This window comes from Lycorma delicatula, chromosome 2, assembly GCF_047948215.1.
Source record: "Lycorma delicatula isolate Av1 chromosome 2, ASM4794821v1, whole genome shotgun sequence".
NCBI classification, from domain to species: Eukaryota; Metazoa; Arthropoda; class Insecta; order Hemiptera; family Fulgoridae; genus Lycorma; species Lycorma delicatula.
The window spans coordinates 119,228,982-119,250,911 of NC_134456.1; the positions used below are offsets into that span (position 1 = coordinate 119,228,982).

The window sequence follows — 21,930 nt, forward strand, 5'->3', positions numbered from 1 at the left end:
CATAGCAGGTCAGAAATCTTTTTTTACAGACTCTTTAAGAATTTCTGTGTTATTCATTAACTATATCGGAAATACTGAATAAAATTTCAGACTTCTATATAATCTATAACAACTATACATCCATATTCTTTCCGTTTAAAATAAATTAACACACAACTCGGTTTGAATTTAAATTAAAAATTATACGTAACAAATAATATTGTATATTATTCAATGAATTTAATATTCTACAGGTTCAATTGAAATAGATATTTGTGGCGCGAGATATGAGGTATAAATAATTTGTTAATTCAATCTGAGAATTTCCTGATATTCAAATGTTCTACATATTAGTATAAACAACTAAATTTCACAGGTAATAAATTTTGGGTAATCAAAATTACACAAACTTTAATAATTTATTAAATCACTCGTTTGCATCAATTTTGTGTGTAATATTACATACAATTTTTAATTGGATTTTAAAATAACTCCAAAAATAATTTAAGTCTGATTTATATTATTGTTGAATGTTTGTTTTTTATTTCATTAAATATAAAGTATATATATTCGTTTTTTGTATATTTTGGAAGAGTTTAGGCTTATTAAATTAATTTAAATATAAACATTGATATTAATCATACTTATTATCTCTTCCACTATTTAATAAATCTAAATAAATTTACAAAATATGAATTTTTAATTAGATGATTATTTCAAAGAAATTAAATTTTTATTACATATTATACGTACGTAATGACTAATTCGTTCTTTTTAAACAAGTAAACAAAATAAAAATTTTCACATTCAAAAAAATAATAAAATTATAATTGACTTGTTCCTAGTTATATAAAAATTTGTATCATTTTACTAGAAAAATAATTTTTATTAAGTCAGACATTTATAATACTATACAATTTTTTAGTCGTTTATAAGATTATTTCTGTATACTTATAATAATTGCTTACTCAACCAAAATATTTTAACTGAAATTGCTAATTTGTAACAAATTGATTATCTAGATATATGAGTATTGTCACTTACAAACTTAATATTTTTAAATAAATATGATTTTTATAAAAAGAACAATTTTTCCTTAATAATTCTCGTCCGTCATTGAAATATTTTACGAGTTTATTATTTTAGAGATAGTAAATTTTATTTATTTTTTTTTTTATGAGATGTGACCACTGAATCTGGAATAGATTTAAATGTACTCGTATTCTTGAGAAGTAAATTAGACAGCAGTTCATTTTTTTAATGAACAAAATGTTAGTTTATCAATTATGTTTGTATATTTTATCTTTTTTTAATTAAATATTTAATTTAAAAATTTTGACGTGCAATAAACTCCTCTTCAGGGAATTATCTAATTATAAACTAAGAATTACGCGATGGAATATTGCATTTGTCCGGTATTTAAAAAATTATCGTATGATAATTCAGTCTCATTGTTGAAAATAAAATTTGAATGGACTAGTTCATCCAAAACCAGTGGCCATCATATTAAAATAATAAAATAAGCACTTGACACAAAGTTTATGTATATTAAATAATAAATACACAGTATCTTAATTGTTCAATATGCGTTATTTTCGACGAATATCTCGTGTTAGTCACAATCTGTCGGGGTCATATTTGGTTAATTGTAGAGGTTGTTGTGTAAGCGCGAGCGTTGTAGCCGGAGGCCACGAATGTCCAGGATTGGCTTTAAAACAAGAGTTAGAATCTTCGTCTTCTGTCGTCACATTAATTTCTTCCGATGTATCCGATGAGGCGTACGCTGAAGCAGAACGTTCTTCACAACCAGAATTCGCCAGAGATTTAAACGCGCTATGTTCTCCTCCCCATCTCGTTCCTCCTGTTTCCTGATTGGTCAGAACATTGGCCCCTCCACTAGTTCCGCTGGCCCCTCCACCTTGTCCCCGCCTCGATTTTAGAAGATTCATCCGCTGGTGTCGTCTCCATTTGGCCCGTCTGTTAGAAAACCACACCTGACAGGCGTCAAAGACTGTGTCAAAATTTGCTTTTAAAAACAAAAAATAATTGTTTTATTTATTGCGCCTAAAAGACTGGAGTCGATTTATTAAATGTACCGTAAACATGATTCGGTGGTGCCGAAGTAAGAGCAATCTTGCATTACAAAAATACAACTAGCAAGAAATAAGTTTCCTATTCTATTAAAAGTGGTGACTTTAATGCTGTTGAATGAAGTTTTAAAATAATAAAATTTGACAGGTAAATTCATACCGTAGTATTCATGTGAAATTAAATTTGCAAAAAAACTACTCTCATCTAAGGATTCCAAAATAATTCTGTGATTGATAAAATTATAGAAAGTTTATGCAATGAATACCAAAATAAATTTTGATTAATTAGTTTTAATAACAGTCTAGTTATTTCAATATTTCATAGTCTTTTTAAAGAAAATATTCAATATTTAAAAATATTTTAATTGTAATTAGTCACGAATTTTCAAGTAATAGTTATTCAGTTGTTATTTAGAAGAATTAAAATAGAATTTATATTTAAATTAATGAATAACTTATTTACTTATAATGTTTTTAGTAATAAACAAAGTGTAATAAGTAGAAAAATTAAATATTAAAGTTACAACTCTTAGCTGCAACTGGAAAATATACATTTTTCAGTTTATTTTTGAATACGTTTAAACAGTTAAAAACTGTTGGCTTGTCCAAACTTCCAGTTACTTTTTACCTATTACTTTAAGACTCCAGTCTTTATAGTGCAAGATGACCTACTAATACTCAGATTTTCTTTATGAATGTCGTTTAATAATAATTAATACATCTAACGTTTCTGATATTCTTTAATATCTGTTAAAACAGTTGTATTTTAATTGTATCTAAATTTTAATGCATATAATATTGCATATTATAATTGCATGCATATTTTAATATGCATGCAATTTTTTGCATGACATATTTATTGTAATTAGTAACCCTAGTCTCTGAAAGACGTCATTAAGAATTTTTAAAATATATAAAATTTTGACAATCTATTAAAGATTACACTAGTGGCACATTCTGTCTCCTATTTACTAATAGCTTGAAAACAGCTTCAGACACTACAAATAAGTCTAAAGTTTTAAACAATTTGTAGATCTAAATTTCGACAAAATTGTGAAGCTAATTTGCAAAACAAAGAGACTTTAACGCTTGATAATTTGGGTTTGCAAGTTTTTGAGTTCTGCAAAGTTTTAGGAAAGATAAATTTGAAAGGGTTAAGATTATAACATAGATTAATTATAATTGATTCCTACTGGTGAAATCACTGTTAAAAACAGTATGCTATTTTATCATTAAAATGCATGCATTTGAAAATAAACTAATTTTCTGCATTTGTTTTCTTCAAAAGTATTTTTCTAAACAAAATAAATAGTAATCAGTAACTTTTCTTCACATAAGTACTCGTATGTCCTACCTATTTATTAAAAAATAGATTCTAATGTTGTGGCGTGGATACTTTATAAATAATAATTGTTTATAAATATTTAGGAGGATTATATATTAAACTGACCTGTACTCTAGCTTCTGAGAGACTAGTCTTAGCTGCAAGTCTCTCACGAGTAGCAACACAAGGATAATGACTCTTGTCAAACTCCTTTTCTAATTCATCCAGCTGATCTGGACTGAACGTAGTTCTATTTCTTCTAAATTTCGGTGTCTCACCCCCTTCACCACCGCTTTCATCTTCCTTAGAATCATCTAAAAAGAAAAGGAAAAACATATTTAATAAGGATATATATATAAACTAGATTCCCGTCTCGGCTTCGCTCGCGCTATATTGTTACTTGCGTTTCCCATCACGATCAGAAGATGTTTAGTCTACGGGGCTCTGTTCCCTGGACCACCATTATTCATTAAACTCATGCTTGTGAGAATAATAATGATAAAAAAAAATAAAGCCTGTTCAATTTATAAAATTATCAATGTATTCTAATTTCTTCAAAGTAACAGTTTGGATAGAAACATTATGCTTTGATTGGTTTTAGATTTCCCTTAGCGACTTTGCTCCCGAAATACATAATCAGAATTATAAACATAAATTGTCATCACAATGTTACCAAATCTCATAAAGATTGATTCAATAGCGGTAGAATAAAACGGTAAAACGCAATAATCAAATATTAAAATTCAGAAACCCGAAAATGGTTTTTAGATATTTATCCGAAATATATTTCCAATCCCAAATCAAGTTAATATTTCTTTAGTATAGTCGGAAATGGGTAAAATTTGCAACCATTCTTTGAAATCTGTTTACCTTTCTTCACCCCTTTCAAGATCGAATTTAAAAAATCTACAAATTGATTTTTAGATATTTACAAAAGATTAAACACAAACCTAAAATCAAATTGATATCTGCATTTTTTTACCGAGAAATTAAAAACAAAGAAAATTGTAAAATTTAATGTTTCTCATTTCAACCCTTTAAACTCGAGTTAACTTGTGTTAATCACACAAGTTATTCAAAATATAGAAAACTAGTGTTTACCATCGCGGCTTTGCCCGCAATATCAATACGGCCTTATCCTCAATATTTTTTTTTAATAGCAAACATATTTATTTATAAATAAAAATTATTTAGTCAAGAATAGTCTTTTTAGATTTTCGTTAAATCCCCGTTACGGCATTTAATGAAAATGCCCCGTTGAAATATTTTTTTTGTGATACTACATTGAATAAACTGCTACCTGAGTTACTGTAGGGCAAGCGACATAAAATTGTCTATGAGAGAAACTGCCCTCTCTTAGGTCAATGCCTGCCAACTTTTGTCCTTAAGACTTACTAATCGTTACTTTTACCATTCCGACGCGGCTTCTCCAGCGTTATATGATTACTTGCGTTTCCTGTCGCTCTCAGGGAATATTTAGTCGGTCATGACTCGCTACGTTCATCCTTCGCATCTTGCTAGAGGGCTTTGCCCTTTGGTCTTAATGATAAGTAAGAATTAAAGTGTTCAATTTATATTAAATATTTATTTATAATATTATTTATTTATAATATTTAATTATTTATTTAAAATATCAGTGTATTGTAATATCTTCAGAGCAACAGTTAGGTAGTACAGGACCCGAAATTTTGAGTAATCTAAAAAAATATTAGTTATAAAACTGGTTACTCGTACTTCGTACGGGTATTTTTTTCGATTCTTAGCATTACCCGACAAACACCATTAGGAGGTGACCGTACTTCATTTGTATTTTTTTTTTTTTTTTTTTTTTTTATTACTTCTAAAAATATTTTATTTTTTTTAGTCAAGTAACCCGAGGCAGGTGAAGCCAGTCGCGTCACAAATACAGTAACAGTCGCTGCGTTGGTTGAACCGCCGCGCTGTACACTGTCGCATCCCTTAAAAAATCAAAATTCAGAAAACCGAAAATGGCTTTTAGATGTATATCTGAAAATATTGCAAGCCCTAATCTAGCGAATATCTCGTTTAATATAGTCGGAAGTGGGGAAAATTTGCAATCATTATTCAAGTATTTTTACCTTTCTTCATCCATTGCAAGGTCGAATTTCGAAACATGTAGAAAATTATTTTTAAATGTTTACATACAAATTCCATAAATTAAAAATTCAGGTGGTATCATTACCTGTCAATTAAAAAAAATAGCCGGGTTTCAGAAAAAATTCAAAATCCATTTTAACCCTTTAAATTCGGAATTTCGAAACATCTAGAAACTGATTAGATATTCACATGAAAATTACGCTCACCAAAAGTTAATTCGAAATCTTCATTTGCTATCGAAGAATTATAAAAAAAAAAATAGGAAATTTTATTTTTACTCCATTTTAACCCTTTAAACTCGGAATTTAAAAAAGTCCTTTCTTAGTGCACTTACACCGTAAGAAGAATATATAAACAAATTTTCATCGATTTATCTTCAGTAGTTTTTGCTGGGCGTTGATGAATCTGTCCGTCAGAAAGAACAAGTTGCTTTATAGGTGCAGATAAATATGTGAAATCATATAATATACTGTCTTTAAATAAAAATTAAATCCGGTTTACCCAAAACGATTGTAGAGAAAGATAGGAAGATTAAATTAACCGAATTAAGACACTTCTTTAACTACACCATATTTATTTTTAAAGTTGGAAAACACAAAAATAATAAATAGTATTTTTTTTCTTTATTCCTACTCGTCTGTTTTACTCAGTAAAATAGAAGATAAGTAGGTTTGATACTGTAATCAAATTCTCGTAATAAGGGAGAAGCTGTTTGATGTGGGGTACTCATCCGTGGCGAATCTGTTACCTCAACGTCGATGATTGATGATGTCATGATGAAGTTACAAAAGAACAAGACCTATTACGAATAGCAGAAAATTATCCTTTTTTTCTTTTTAAATGAACGAATGAATCGTATAATAACCCGGGTTTCAATGAGATGTGTGATATAACTTTAGTTAACTAGAAACGTAGTAACAGTGCCTATTTCGTAAGTTAACAAGCCACGTAGGTTTGTTACACTCTTGGTTTGTCAAAACAAATTAATGTTTATTTAACACAACACGATGGCAAATGATAGCTTGGAGAAGATCTGATAGAGTTGAAATTAAATAGTTTTGACTAACCTGATTAAATAATTGGCCTACCTTCTTCAAAAAAGCAGGAAGGAGTCGAACCCGGTGTAAAAAACTAATAATTCTTACGCAATAATCACAAACTGGCTTAAATTGTTACATAAATCACGAAATGACTAAAAGTAATTGCATATGTAAATTTTTTTTATGTGACAAAGAAAAGGAAGACATAAATTAAATTTTATTATTAATTGAAAATTTTCTGGTAATTTATCAATATATCCTGACGTACATCTAAAACATACATGAAAAAACCAACACCTGTATTTTGTGGTTAAATAAACCTCTATTACTCCGTGTATATAAATTCAGTTTTATTACCTTCTATTTATTAATTTTGAAAGTAATTAAAAAAGTAACAAATTTAATTAAAAATCACTTACTCACCTATAAGCCGAGGCATAAGATCTCCAGGAGAACGTGGTGCCCGAACCTGTGGGCCGGAGGGATGAGCTTGCAAAGGCCACAAACCAGGTGCTGGCCATGGAAAAGATGCATAAGGATGCAAACCGTAACCAGCGGCTCTAGCAAACTCGGCTGCAGCTCGTTCAGCTGCTCTGTTCCTCAGAATCCTGTTTATACTGCTAACTGATGGCGCTGTACCGTTCGTGCATACACCTAAAAATTAATTTAAAAAAAAAATAAATTAAATAATTTATCATTCGTAAAAATTTTTTATAATTTAAATTTAATTAATGAAATATTATTATTATGAATTAAAAACTTGGCTGAATTGATGGTTTATTCCATAGTATTTATTTCAATTTTCACTGAATTTTTAAATCAGGACCTGAAAATTGAAAAAGAAAGAACGGAAAAGATATGAAGTCAGGTTAAGCGGCAAAAAACGCTGTTTTCATCTATCTGAGGCACGTTTATATTCTCAGAGTTCAGTAGCAATTATAAGGTTAATTTAAATGGAAAACTTTCAAGGTTATATAATAAAACTAAGAACGTGTTTTACATCAGCAGCAATAATATTACCCATACCTTCCGTAATACATTAATTCAGTTTGTGTAACTTGTGTTTTCAGAAGTACTAATATTATACCAATTAATTAACTCACGTGTTTTTCATATTATTACGCAAATAATAATGTATCGGTTATTACAGTACGTTCCCTACCACAGATTTTATCTCCATCCTAGTTGTGATATATATTTGCTGATGAATATTAAGTTCAACATTTCGTTTTATAGCAACGATAATAAAAATCGACGTTATCTTATTTCATTCCCCGATAACTTTCATTAATTTATGTAATTAAGCCAATTTCTTTTTAAAAAAAAAATGTCTACTAAGACGAAAAAAATAATTTTAAAAAAATCTTTTTTTTTATTACTTTTTTAACCTAACTTGACTTTACGGCTATGTCAAAAATATAAAAATATCTGTTTTTAACTGCCTTGGCTATTTTCTAATTTTTTTCTCGTTGTCCTGACCCGATTTGGGAATTTTTTTATTAACTTTTTCGATTTTTAATTATTTTACGTAATTTTGCGTTTGAAACGTAAAAAATGATGGTTGATTCCATGAAAAACTCTGATGTGAACATCACATGACTTCCTTGTACGCCTATTAAATTAAAATACACATTTAAAAAAAATGAAAAGTACATAAAATTTTATTTTATTAATAACTTCTGATATTTTTTCATATTTTTTTATTTATTATTATTTATTGTAAAACTTTTTACAATCAGGGTTTAATAATTATTAATAAATCAATATATATATATATATATATATATATATATATTTAAAAAAATGTTAAAAAAAAGGAGATGAAGTCGAATTCGAACCGATGTGCCTTCCCGTTATAAAATACAAATATTTCTTTAAATAAAATTTTATTTGGCTATAACTCTGGAACCAATGAAAATAAGTACCACTAATGATATATATTGTTGAAAAGCTCCCAATGAGAGCTTATTACTGCAGTTAAGAAATAGTCCAAAATTAATTTTTTTTTTTTAATTTTGGGCTTTTTTGGACACTTTTGGTCCAGCGATTGTAATCAAAAGGGGAGGTGCACAACTAGATGTTACAACAGTCGTAAATCCAAAATTTCAACAACATACAGCTAATCGTTTTCGAGATAGACGAGATACATACACACATATGTACATACAGACGTCACGCTAAAACTAGTCAAAATAAATTCAGGGATGGTCAAAATGGATATTTCTGTTGAAATCTGAAAACCGAAATTTTTCGCGATCTCAATACATCCTTTACTTAGTACAAGGAAATAAAAATTATATTTATAAAATCATATAAAAATATGATTATATATTCTGTACCCATCCGAAATATGTACAATAAAATACGATGTAGTTTTGTAAAACGTGTCATTAACTGAGGGTCTTACAAGCAACAATCCAAAATAACTGTTGCAAACATATGTTATAAGAGAGTTAAAGTACTTTCTCTTCTGCGCCGAAGAAAGGAATCTAGAAATTATTATAAAACATGTTTTTTTTTTAAATACCATTTCGTCTCCTTATTTAAATACCACTTCGACTTTTTAAAATCCTATTTCGTCTAAATATTTATAATAATGCAATAATAATTTTTAATTTCAATGTTTCTATTTATTAGAAACACGAATTGCTGATTTAATTTTAATAGATAATTATTAATTAAAATCGAACTACGTAAAATTTAATCAAAAGTACTTTTTTCCAGTTTTTTATCGGCAAATAAATCAGTGAAGTAACACATACTAACAGAAATGTGATTGCGGTATAAATTGAGATAGTTCTAAATTTTTTTGCCGTTATGATGAAGGCAGTTAATAAGCTTTAAACATATTTACAAAAGTACAACCCAATCTTTATAAATAGAGTTCTCAGCAAAAACTATGCAATAAAAAGCTTACGTAGGCCTATTGAATTATACTCTCAGGTGATAAAAATTGATTTTAATATTTCACAAGTCTTTGCCACTTTCAGAATTATTAATCTGATCAGTTAAGAGATGATTTAATACACTTTTTTATTAATTTCTACTCGGTGTTAATCTTTTCGTCTCTTCTACTTTTTATAGCTTCAATTAGTTCTTATATGAATTTGTGTTTCTTGTTAATGATTACATATGCATTCTTACAATTCACCACGAATTTATTTTTCCTCCTGTTAATCAAAAAAATATGCATTCTTACAATTCACCACGAATTTATTTTTCCTCCTGTTAATCAAAAAACCTCTTTATTTCAAACTTTATCAATCCATAAAAATTTTGACATTTATCTATAACATTTATAATTTAAAAATATCTATATTTATTTATAATATTTCAGCATCTTGTACCACTCTTTTTTCTGGTTTCCTATCATTTCTGGTGTATTGTTGTCATCAGTTTTCATAAAAATTGAAAAAAATTCAAAATTCAGAATCAATGTTATTATGTTTTCATATTTTTATCATCAAGAAATCCCTCCTTTGTTTTGCTAATATATTTTCGAGATCTTCAACCTTTTATTATTCTGCTGCAAAAACAGAAAAATCCTCGATTATTTTCGGTATTACATTTTTGTAACTTCTTATCTATTTTATCGTTATAATTAATTGATATTCTGACACGTTTCATAACCTTTCTTTGTTTTTATTGTCAAACTATATTTCTTTTCTGGATTATTTTTTAAGAGTCCACGAAAATTAGTAATATTTATATTTATTAATTATATGATTAACAGTATTTCCGGTTTAAATCAAAAGCTTGCCCTTATACTTGATAGCATTATTCTTTTTTTTAATCATTATTATTATTAATCTTTTCCTTTCTTCTATTGCTTCTTCTACCTACAAGTTGAAAGGCATCGGGATAGACTACATTCATATCTTATTCCTTTATGTACTGGAGAAAGTTGTGACACTCCTTTTTTAACCCTTTTCTAGATTACTATTCTCACCATATCTACTTGTTGACTTACATTATAAATGAATCGATGTAGATTATATTGAATATACAATTTATATATGGAATAATATTATATATTTAGGAAATGTTTATAAAATAACAAATACATATATTTATAGAACAGCCTGTTCCATAATTTAAATGAGTTATATAACAATAAGTATTTATCATCTGTAATAAAAACCTTGCAATTATTTTCCAGAAAAGTATAAAAGTAGGCTATCAGAATATTTAAAGATGTAATAAATCTTTACACTGTTGTAAGGTACTTCTTATTTCTTGTTAATAAATATTCTTAAAGTGTACTAAATAATTTAAGTAGTAAACTATACAGATACTTTCAGGTCAGCTTATACTGATATTAGCCGTGCGTAACAGAATAATATAAGTCATATATTAATCTGTGTTGATTATAATATAAAAATGTAAATAATAGTCTTAATTTTATTCAGAACATTGTTTATAATAATTATTTAATAAATAAATGCTATATGATTATTTAACAAAACTCAAAAAATAAAAAAAGTTAATAATAAAACTTTATTGTATATAAGAAAATATATTTTATTTTATAATAAAATAGTGTAATTAAAACAGAGTAGTATATTAAATATATTTTAATATATTTCAAAATAGAATATTTATTCAAATGTTGAGGGGTAAGTTTTATTCAAAAAAATCAACATTTAATTAAAAAATTAACTCGTTAACTTTTATCAATTTTTGTAAGTGATTTCATATAGGCTAAGTCTGTACCTCCTATATGTTTGTACGTAACGTAATATATATATGCACTTCTTATAGTCGTATTTTGGTTTGTGATCTATTTTCATATCTTTGTTGTCAATCTGCTTTTAGTCAGAATAAATTATTATCTTTGACGTAAAAATGTTATCAAGATAATAAGCATAAAAATAATTAAAATATTAGACTCACGTTAATTTCTATAAGTATCTAATTTACTAAGAATAATATATTTTTTGTAATATATTTATTACTTTCAGTTCTGTAATGGTGAATTAAACTTTTATTAAGGTTAACTTCAGTTACAGAGGTAGTCAATAGAAATGTCTCTATTCTTTTAAACTAAAGAAAATGATTTGAACAAAAAAATAATAATATCGAGGCTCTCCTGACTATACCACAGCATTCCATTAATATAACAAGTTGTAGGTGTCTAGACTGTACGTACAGGCGGTCAATTGAAGATTCCTTTTGTTCGATTTCAAGTAATCGATTTCATTTGAGCGCGTGACTCTCAAATTTGATACGCTCCCTGTCTGCTAGTTTTTCTCTTATTTTTAGAGGCGAAAAATGCTTTTCCACAAATAACAAAGGCGGTCATAACTCAGATGCATCACCGGAACTGTTGTTCTGTGTTTCCTAAATCTGAAATGTGAGCTGCGACCAGTCAAAGATGACTAAAGAGAAGCTGACCTTCTCATGGTTCTTAGAAATTCGATTCAATAAAAAGCCGATGTGAACAGGTTATTGATATATATATATATATATATATATATATATATATATATATAATATTTGTATTCTACTTAAATTTATATTAATTAATAATATGTTTATTTAAAAAAATAATAATAATTACATTAATAACGCATAATTTTTGTTATGAGCACTAAAAATTCTGAGGTAGCGTATTCAAACTGTTACTTTCTTCTGACTCGGTTATATAATGTATAATTTGTACTTAAAATGTTATTCTACACATTTCTTTCTTCAGTGTAACTCATTATGTAGGTGTGATTCTATTTTATTATTGTTTAGGTCGATAAAGTTTTTGGCTTTAATTTTAGCTAACATATGCCGTTAACATTATTTAAAATAATGTTAATAACAAAATATCTTGTATTTAAGTCGGAATTGCAATTACTATCCAGTTTTTCGGTAATGCATTTTATTATTTTCATCAGTTATTGGTACAAATTGCTAATCTTTACTAATCATTACACTCCTATTTAAATACTTTTACGAAAATTCTTAGATTTGTGGTGTAAAAACTTTTAACAATATAAAATTTTTCATAATTTTAATCACAAAGTAGTTACAATTTGCTTGTCAGTTTACATTTTATGTAATAATTTACATAGTTAGTACATTATTTAAAGATAAATATTTATAAAAACACCATATCTTTTAACGATTTATTCCAACAATCATGATTTTACATTTTACAGTCGTTAAAATCAAACTCGGTCTGTTGGTAGCATCGTTCATATGATCACCTTATAACCAATTGAATCGTCAGTGCAGCTAACAGCATAAAAACTACCAGGATAAAGGAATAAAAACATTACATTACGTTTAAACAACTACGAGAAGAGTTGTGCTGGCTAACTGTTATCTTGTATACCTGTTCGCACTCAAGAGACCATAAGGAGGTGTTAAGTCGCCAGATTTATTGGCTGGTATAGCTATTATCCGCCTAGTTGCAAGAACGAGGAGCCTTCGCAAAAAACAGATAGACCAGAGCTTGAAGTGTTGCTTTTTTCATCGCATTGTCTGGCTTTATAGAGCATAAATCTGCAGGACCTAGGAGTGCCGGTAGCACGAGAAATAAATTACCTCTGACAAGCAGATAAGCTCTGCAGAATCGCCATTCGACGGGAAATTCCTCAACAAAAATACAAACCTGCCGCTTACCCGGGCAATACTTTAATGAAAATTATAACAACACTGGTAATTAGTCAATTTGTCTGTATTTTTTTTTCTGTCTGGATTCACGCTAATGATCAAATTAATCGATGATATTATATGAAAATAAATAACAACGATTTTTAACGTTCATATCTTTTTACTGAGTAAATCGCATTAACAACTTTATTAATGAATTTTTATGTAATTTTATTTTTTATTTATTTTTTTTGTTGTAAACATTAATTTTTATTTATTCAATTTCGGTAGTGAAAAATATAACTTATTTAGTAAAGTTTACAATAACATTACTTTAATCCATGCAGATGATAATCATCTGTACATTATAGTCTTACACTATAATCTATAAAAAATTTTTTAATCTATAAAAAAATTATACTCTTCAGCATTATAAAAAAGTATTAGATATCTTGTAAATTTAAAATCGGTATTCTTAATATGAAATACATTCAAAAATTATGCTGAAATCTTCAACTTTATAGTAATAGTATATATTTTAAAACGTTACAAATAATTGTGTTTAAATCGGTACTAAATATTATGTAATTTTATAACTAAACTGTTAGTAAAATTTTTTTTTTTGAAATGGGCTACTAATCCACTTAAAAAAATTCCTGTTATTCAGTTTTAATTTTTATTAAAATATTTCAAAATTATAAATTATTAACTTTACCGTAGTTTTATTAAATTAATTATTTTATTTTTAAATTAGGAAGTATATTAACTAACTACTACTGAAAAAAAATCTAATTTTTTTTTCAAAAAAACATAATTTCTTTTCTTTTTTTAAAATATACTTTTAAAATATTTATTAAATTCATTTTGTAAAATTTTTGCAATCGATAAGGAATATGAAAAAAATATCTAACGTAAAATCATCAGTTTTAAAACATAAAAAATTTATATTTTTAAAGAGATATGAAACAGTTTAATGTAGCAGATTCTGATATATTTAATTAAAAAAATCAGTGTATGTATATTTTACATAAATAATTATATTTTTTATTACCATAAAACTGTTTTGTTTTTATTTAAACATTTTTGTACGTTTCCCATAAGACAGCGGTATTGTCTCTCTTGCTGATGACACGAAATTAAGCGGATCTGAGTGCATAATGTTTGCCGTGGCTTTCTTCGACTAGTTACCTAAACCCTTATTAAAAAATTCTATTCTATTCACGTTTTCAAATTAACTTGTACAGCTTATCTTTTCTTACATGAGAGCAGCACTCTTGTAGAAAATGTTTTCTGAACAACATAAAACGTTTTTATAAATCTGAGAAATCTTAGATAAAGTTGCCCACATTGTTTTAATAGTTATTTTAAAAGAAACATGTTAACGGATTCATATATTCTTGTTGTATTTAGAATTATACACTTCAACATATTAGTTATAAGTAACCAAAAGGTGTGATTAATATTTGTTGTTTCAAAATCTATTAGCTTAATTAAAATTAGTACCTTTTAATAATTCATTCTTTCTCTTTTCCTACCTGGCTGATGCTAGTACGACCCAATTTAAGTTTCATATCTTATCAAGTTATTAAAATATCGTAAAGTGGAATGGTAACCCTGGAGCCAAATGAGTTAATCAATCTTGTCTGTTAGAATAAAAATTAGAAAAAATAATAAGGGTTAAATCACTTACAAATATGTGTTCCAAATATTATTCGAAATATTATTAAACTTTTATTAAAATAAATTTAATCCGAATTTCGCATTCACTGAATGGTTTTTAATCGATATTTTCAATTTTTTAATAGGAGAATATGCATTTCTTTTCATTTAAAAATGTTATATATATTATTTATTTTTTTTTTTTTTATTATTTTATATAACTTTCATCGAAATTAAATTTCTCTTAGTTGATTCATACGGTAAAATTATAAATTAAATTTACCTAGTTATTTATTTTTTGTATTTTTTCCCTTCGGTTTATAGTAATGCAGCAGTAAGACTATTTTAAAAAATAGGAATATTTTTTGTCATCCAATACCCAAACGAATGCCTTAAAATTGTCAGTTGAACAAAATATTATAGTTTATTTTTTACTTCTACTTTCTATACTTATTTTCCCGTTTGTAAAATTACTTTATAAACACTTTTCTCTATTTAAATACTTACGAATATTTTTTATACTTAGATTTTTATATCTATCTGTGTATTCATATGAGTGTGTTATTGAATGAGAGAGTGTGTTAATTTTCACTACACGAATTTGTATTCGTTAAGTTAAAACCTATTAATTTTTTACTTACTTCTGTTATAATCTTACCTTCAGATATAAGTCTTTCTCGTATCTCCCATGCGAATATCGTTGGATTTTCTCTTTTGTACTGTTCTATTTTAGAGACGACTGCTGGTGTTGCAACTTTTGGTTTGCTACCTCCTATAAGCCCGGGTGGGCGTAAAGTACCTGAAAATAAATTTCAATGATATAAATAAAGCTTATTATTACTTGAGAATACAGTTTAAATTTCAAACATTAAGATAAAAATTATTTTTTAATATTCCGTTTAGACCAACATTCTCCCTAGCGGCCCAGTGCATATTTTCTTGTAAATAGTGACTCATACAAATATCTATGAACAATATTAGGTTAGATATCAGCTTCTTTTCAATAAAATACTTATTACCTTTCTCGTAGAGAGAACTTTTATGAAGGTTCTGTTGTAGTCTTCTGAAAAAAATAATCACGAAAAATTGTCGAATTTTTCAATTTTCTTAGCTATTTCTCCGTGAATAGAATTTGATATAAATTTTTTATTCGTACAGTAGGTTTCATTACCCGGTAATTTCACTTCCTGGTGGTAAAAAAATTTAGATGATCTGGTGATTTTTATAAATACGGTTTAGGTAATTTTGTAAATATATCAATAAATAATAAGTTCAAAACTTTAAATCGATTTATAGGTTTCATAAAAAAAAACATTTTATGAGTAAAACGAATTCTATTAATCTTTTTGTATACGAATCCACACAATTTTCTACAGTTTTACTCCTATTACTGCTATAAATAAAAACAACAAATTAGAACTGGGTGCATCTGAATAATTTAAGTAGGAACTTAAATTAAGGATATTGTGGTTGATAGAATAAAGAACAGGAAGTTATAATATTCTTATGAACTAGACAAGTTTAACAAAATATAATGGACTTTTTTAAGATGGCCGAATGAAATAATTGTACTGAAGAGGACATCCATTTAAATATGGAAGACGCATTAGAAGCCATATTAAAAAAAAAAAAAAAACAATATCAGTAGAAAAATAAAATTGCAGGTAGTTGTGGTTTAACTATTTTTTTATCATAATAACAAAGAAGGAAGGATAGGATTTATTAAATAACTATCTACGTGAAATTGAAAATGTTTCTAAATCCTACTAGCCTATTCGTAAATGATCATATTTGTTTTTTCTTTATTTTTAATTAAATGAACAAAAAAACATAAGTGAAATTTCTGGTATTTACTAAAAAAAAGAAAAAGTTAATTATGTGGAGTAACAATAACATAATTCAAATAAAAGATCATAATAGAAGTAAAGTTTCGTAATTAAAGAACACACTTGCTAATAACTACGTATCTTGTGTGTAAGGCAGATTATAGGAATGATTAAATCACTGAAAACCGATGTTTTTAAACTGTAGGATAATATTCCTATCCCCAGTATGAAAATTGGCCAAAATCTCACAGAAAATTTTCAAACCAGCTGAATTTTCATAAATTTCGCTAAAAAAAAAAAAAGTAACAAGATTTAATAATGAAGAAAGTAATAATTATAAAATTTTATTTCCCATTGGTACTTTTATAACTTAATATAATAACATTAAAAATCTGTTAGATAAAAGTTTGTTTTTTAGTCACATTATAGTATTGACCTAATTTCTTTTATAAGATTCTGAAAAAATACTTTTCCTTAACCCTTGAAACGTTTTTTGGTTTATTAAAAAAAAAAAATCCATTAGAAAAATTTTAAATTAAAACCTCTAATTTTCACTACTGATCACCTTATGATTTAGTAATACAGGAAATAACAGTGACTTTTTTAAAAATTAAATAATTTCACTACATTTGTATAAAATGTTAAATGGTGCTTTAATAACCATAATAATCTACAAATTTAATTAAATAAATTTTGTACCTTTTTTAAGTTTAAATATTTTAATGATTAACAAGAATTTAATGGGATAGGTAGAAATTTTCATTTTAAGATATTTCTTGTTGATACACAGTGCATTTATGATAAACCAAACACAATTTAAAAGAAAAAGATACAATAAAATTGATAATCTTCTCCTCTTTTAAATTCTATTTCTTTTATTTCTTCAAATTTTTAAGATGTTGTTTAGTAGTTACAATTAAATGAAAAAGTACTAATAAAAATCTAAACAAAAAACACAATTTTGTCGCAGTTTTTTGTAAACACACCATCGGAAATCTAGCAAAATTATTTTTTTTCCTTTGTTAATAATATAATGCTTCAACGTGCTTGTGAAATTCAACCAGTTTGGAATTTTGTGAGTTTAAAACCTTTTAGAGCTCTGCTACAAACCTATTCTTATTATTCGTGTTGATAACTTTTATTTGATTAATCCATCTTCAATTGTGGCTGATCGATAATCTTATTATAGTCGAAAATTTGCTGTAATAATAATAAAAATAATAAATAAAGTAAAATATATAATTTGTTAATTTTAACAAATAACAAACCTCAATTAAAGAATGATTCATGTTATGTATTTTATAATTTAAAATTATTTTTGGCTATTACAGTAAAATATTAATAATAAATTATGATTTAATTTTATTATTATTTTTTCTATTCGATATCATCTTTAAATTCTGTTCTTTTAATAATGAAATACGTAAAAAGACACTGCTATCCTGTCCGTTAACGAAAACCCTGGCATAGCCAGGGTTTTCGTTAGTGCACAAATGGCTCTAGATTGTGTGCGCGTGTGGCAGAAAAAGTGGAGAATTAAGGTTAATCAGGGTAAGTCGAGGCACGTCACATTTGCTATGCGGAAAGGTGACTGTCCCGGTGTGTACTTCGATGGTGTTTTGATCCCGCAAACAGAGACTGTGCGGTATCTGGGACTTCACCTGGATCGGCGTTTGACCTGAAAGTGTCACGTGAGGATGAAGAGGAAACGCAAGGTACAGGGAACTTTATTGGCTGCTACGGAGGAACTCAGGCACCGCGTTATCAAACAAAATCTTAATTTACAAAACTATCCTGAGCCTAATCTGGACGTACGGTGTGGAATTGTGGGGAACGGCTAGTAATAGTAATGTGGAAATTATACAACGATTTCAGAACAAAGTAGCGAGGGTAATTGCCGAAGCTCCCTGGTTAACGCGGAATCATGAGAATCATGATTATCTGGAGCTCCCATCGGTTCGTGAGATTCCACAACAGCGCAATATCAAATACGTGCAGAGGCTTGAAAATCATGTAAACCACTTTACAATTAATCTACTCGATAACAGCAGAGACGTCCGACGGTTGAAACGAACACATGTACCCGACTTAGGGTCTGCGTAACAGTTTGGTATCTAACACCGTCAAGTTTAGTGGTGTCGTATCTAATTTCTTGTTACTTCTCTTTCTTTTTTATTTGTTATTAATGTTTATTTTGTGGACTATATGGTGCTAAAATTATTGGTTTGTGATTTATAACTGAGCTTGAAATTTCATATTTGACTTTAAGTTTGCTTGCAACTATTTATTGTCTATTATTTATTTTGGGGGTTCCTTAAGGACCTTCTTATCACGTGCTTTTGTCAGGAAACTTACTTATGGCTCCGCAGGAGAGCAGATTGTAATTATAATTGTTATTGAGAAAAAAAAATTTATATTTCGCTTAAATAAATATAGTGATGGTTGTACAATTTTTTTGCTACTAGAACAAAAAATAGGTAGGTTGAATATTTAATATTTTGATTGAGAATTAATTTATTAGTATCGCTCTTTATGTATAAAGTATCTTTGAGAAATGGTTGCACTCGTTCAAATATTTTGGATGGTGCAGTCGTTCAAGACTTGGCTTGTTCTATAGTTGTCAAAGAGATTCATGACTCCTGGATTTCTGTAATTTTCGAGTTATTATGTGGTGGTTATTATTACCAAGGTGAATTTGTTATTATTCGTAGTATGTTTTATCGGATTTTCTACATTACTTCATTACTGCTGTGACTTGAGATGTACGCCAGGGTTGCAGTAATACGTCGAAACCTAAACGCACTTAAAGGTTGAAATTGTTCTTTACTCATTTGTTAGTCGACTGAATTTTTTTTTTTTGTTTTTAATAAAATAAAAATTGGAAGAATAAATATTAATAGTATATAAGTTATAAAATTTTGCTTCATGGATATTAAATTTACATAGTTATATTTTTACAATTTTTTGCGTAAAATAAGTTGTTTTTAATAAAATAAAATGAAATGAATTATTTTAGAAATTTAATCAGTAGCTCTTCGATACATAACTTGCTAATATTTAATTTACAGAAAATTGTGAATAAATAAGTTAATTGAAAAAAATCTGTCCTCAATTTCGCGACTTAGCAGAAGTAAAATGGCATTACTTATATAAGAGCAGCTACCAATAGGATTTTAACACCCTCTAGAACTTACCCCTTCCACCTACTCCTGTTCATGATTTAATGCAGTCGTCTACCTACTTGTTATGCTAAGTTAGTGAGTGTATTCTTATTATTAAATGCATAGCGTTAATACTATTCAAATATTTTGTCAGCTATGTTGTAACATGATACAGTCAATACTGTAGATAACAATTATCAATATATACATAGATATATATATATATACAAAGTTATCTTTCTTTCTTCGTAGTACTGTATTTGAAATGTTAATTGAAATGAAATAAAAAGTTTACCATATAGTAAAACGTAATTTCTTAAAAATGTTTGTATTCTTACAAAACAAATTCTTTAATACCAAAAGAAATTTATCTAAAATCAGTGTAATATACTGTTAAAGGTTCAAGATTAATTTTTAATCTAAGTTTTCAAATATTTTACTGTTTTTTTAAAAAGAAAACTTAATTTTATGAAATTATGTAAATAAAAATGGCATTGCTTGTATTTTTGTAATACTGTTAATCTTAACTTTAAATATTTAAATAATTTTTAACTGTAAATTAATTCTATGGAATTTTCACTATAAAATTTCAGTAATATTTTTTTTCAAAAAAAAAAATACTTCTGTTAGATTTATATTCTTATCTTTTGCCTGAATCTCATAGTTCCTCTTCTCTCACGATTTCTACGTCAAAGTTCTTATTTTTTATCCTCTCAGTAACGTAAAAAAACTTATGCCAGGAAGAGAAAAACAGGTATGAATATAATAAAAAAAGTACAGTAAAAAAAGCGAGAAATCCGATTTATTTTACAAATAGATACAAGATTCTTAAACACACGTTATATTTATTAATAACTAGTAATTCAGTTAAATTATATTTGACCTACAAAGGTGTGTTTAAGTTTTAAATACCTTAATTTACATGGGATTCATCAGGCCCTGAAAATTATTACTATGTCTTAACAATTAATAACCGATATTTTTCTATTATTTTATTTAACGCAGCATTTTTCCATCCGTAACGCTACGTAGTTTTGTGTGACTCGAAGCACACAATAATTAATATATCCTGAAATAAAGAAGATATATAATTAATTAATTAAAAATTGTCGGTGAGGGTTTCAATTAAAATAATAAAAAATTAGATAGGGGGATCTAGGAATATTAATTACAGTTTTTCCTGTATTATTACGACTTACGTAAAAAAAATATTGTCTTATAATAATAAATTGACAAATGAATGTGGATGAACTTTTGTTTATTTTAAATCTGTTTTTAAAAAGGTTTATACGTTATTTTTAACCGTATTAGCAGAGCTGTAGCCTATTCAAAAATGGAAACAAAAATAATTATTTTAAGATAAAGAAGTTCGTTTAAATAATGGAACAAATTATTAACATAATTTATTTTAATATTGCGATAAACAATTACTACAGACTTCGAAAGTCGGTATTACTTTCGATCGCATGGTGGGAGGGAGAAAAAATGAATTTTCTTTACGTTTTGAGTTATGAAGAGTATGAAAATACCATTCACTTGGGTTTCCAAGTGAATTTTATATTTATATAAATATATAGGCCTATACATAAACTTTTGCGGTTAGAAAATCTCCAAAACTACTGAATCTATTTCAGTCAAATTTAGATAATGGTATAAAAGTGTGTCTGAAGTTGTGCATGTGAAAATTCGATGAAGATTGATTGAGTCGTTCTTGAGATGCTCAATTTAAGTTCGATAACAAACAACATAACCTCTGCAGTGGTGTATTTTCCATAAGCGCTAATGCAATAGTGAGTGAGTTGAAACTAGATACGCGGGTGTTGGATCTACTTGTTAAACGTATTTAGTGCATTGTATTCTGAAAAACAGTACGTTTCTGACTGCGAAATAGTTAAGGCATCGGAAACAAAAATATCGGACTTCTTGCGCAGAACTGCGCAAGATAATTTAAAAAAAATTAAAACCAGTATTTTTTTATATTGTTTCAAAATCTAATGGTATTAGGGTTATTTTAGTTTTTCTAATCTAAAGTAGATTCTGTTTGTTGAATAATCAATAACAGAAATAAATACCTCTGAAAATTAAAATGCATAATACAATAAAATATAATTCATTTAAAAAATATTCTGATGGTTTAAATTAAAACAG

At 27.2% G+C, this 21,930-nt stretch overlaps 1 protein-coding gene across 1 annotated transcript in view; it reads right to left on the reverse strand.

Moving 5' to 3' along the window:
* Nucleotides 1-1,377: 1,377 nt before the first annotated feature.
* The window catches only part of LOC142320242 (paired box protein Pax-4-like), a 151,653-nt gene continuing 131,100 nt past the window's right edge, over nt 1,378-21,930 (reverse strand). The window contains exons 4-7 of the mRNA XM_075357940.1: nt 15,454-15,594; nt 6,975-7,205; nt 3,520-3,707; nt 1,378-1,973 (exon numbers count right to left, since the gene is read on the reverse strand). Of these exons, the coding sequence (XP_075214055.1) occupies nt 1,596-1,973; nt 3,520-3,707; nt 6,975-7,205; nt 15,454-15,594 (938 nt within the window). The 3' untranslated portion in view covers nt 1,378-1,595. The remainder of the gene's footprint in view (nt 1,974-3,519; nt 3,708-6,974; nt 7,206-15,453; nt 15,595-21,930) is intronic.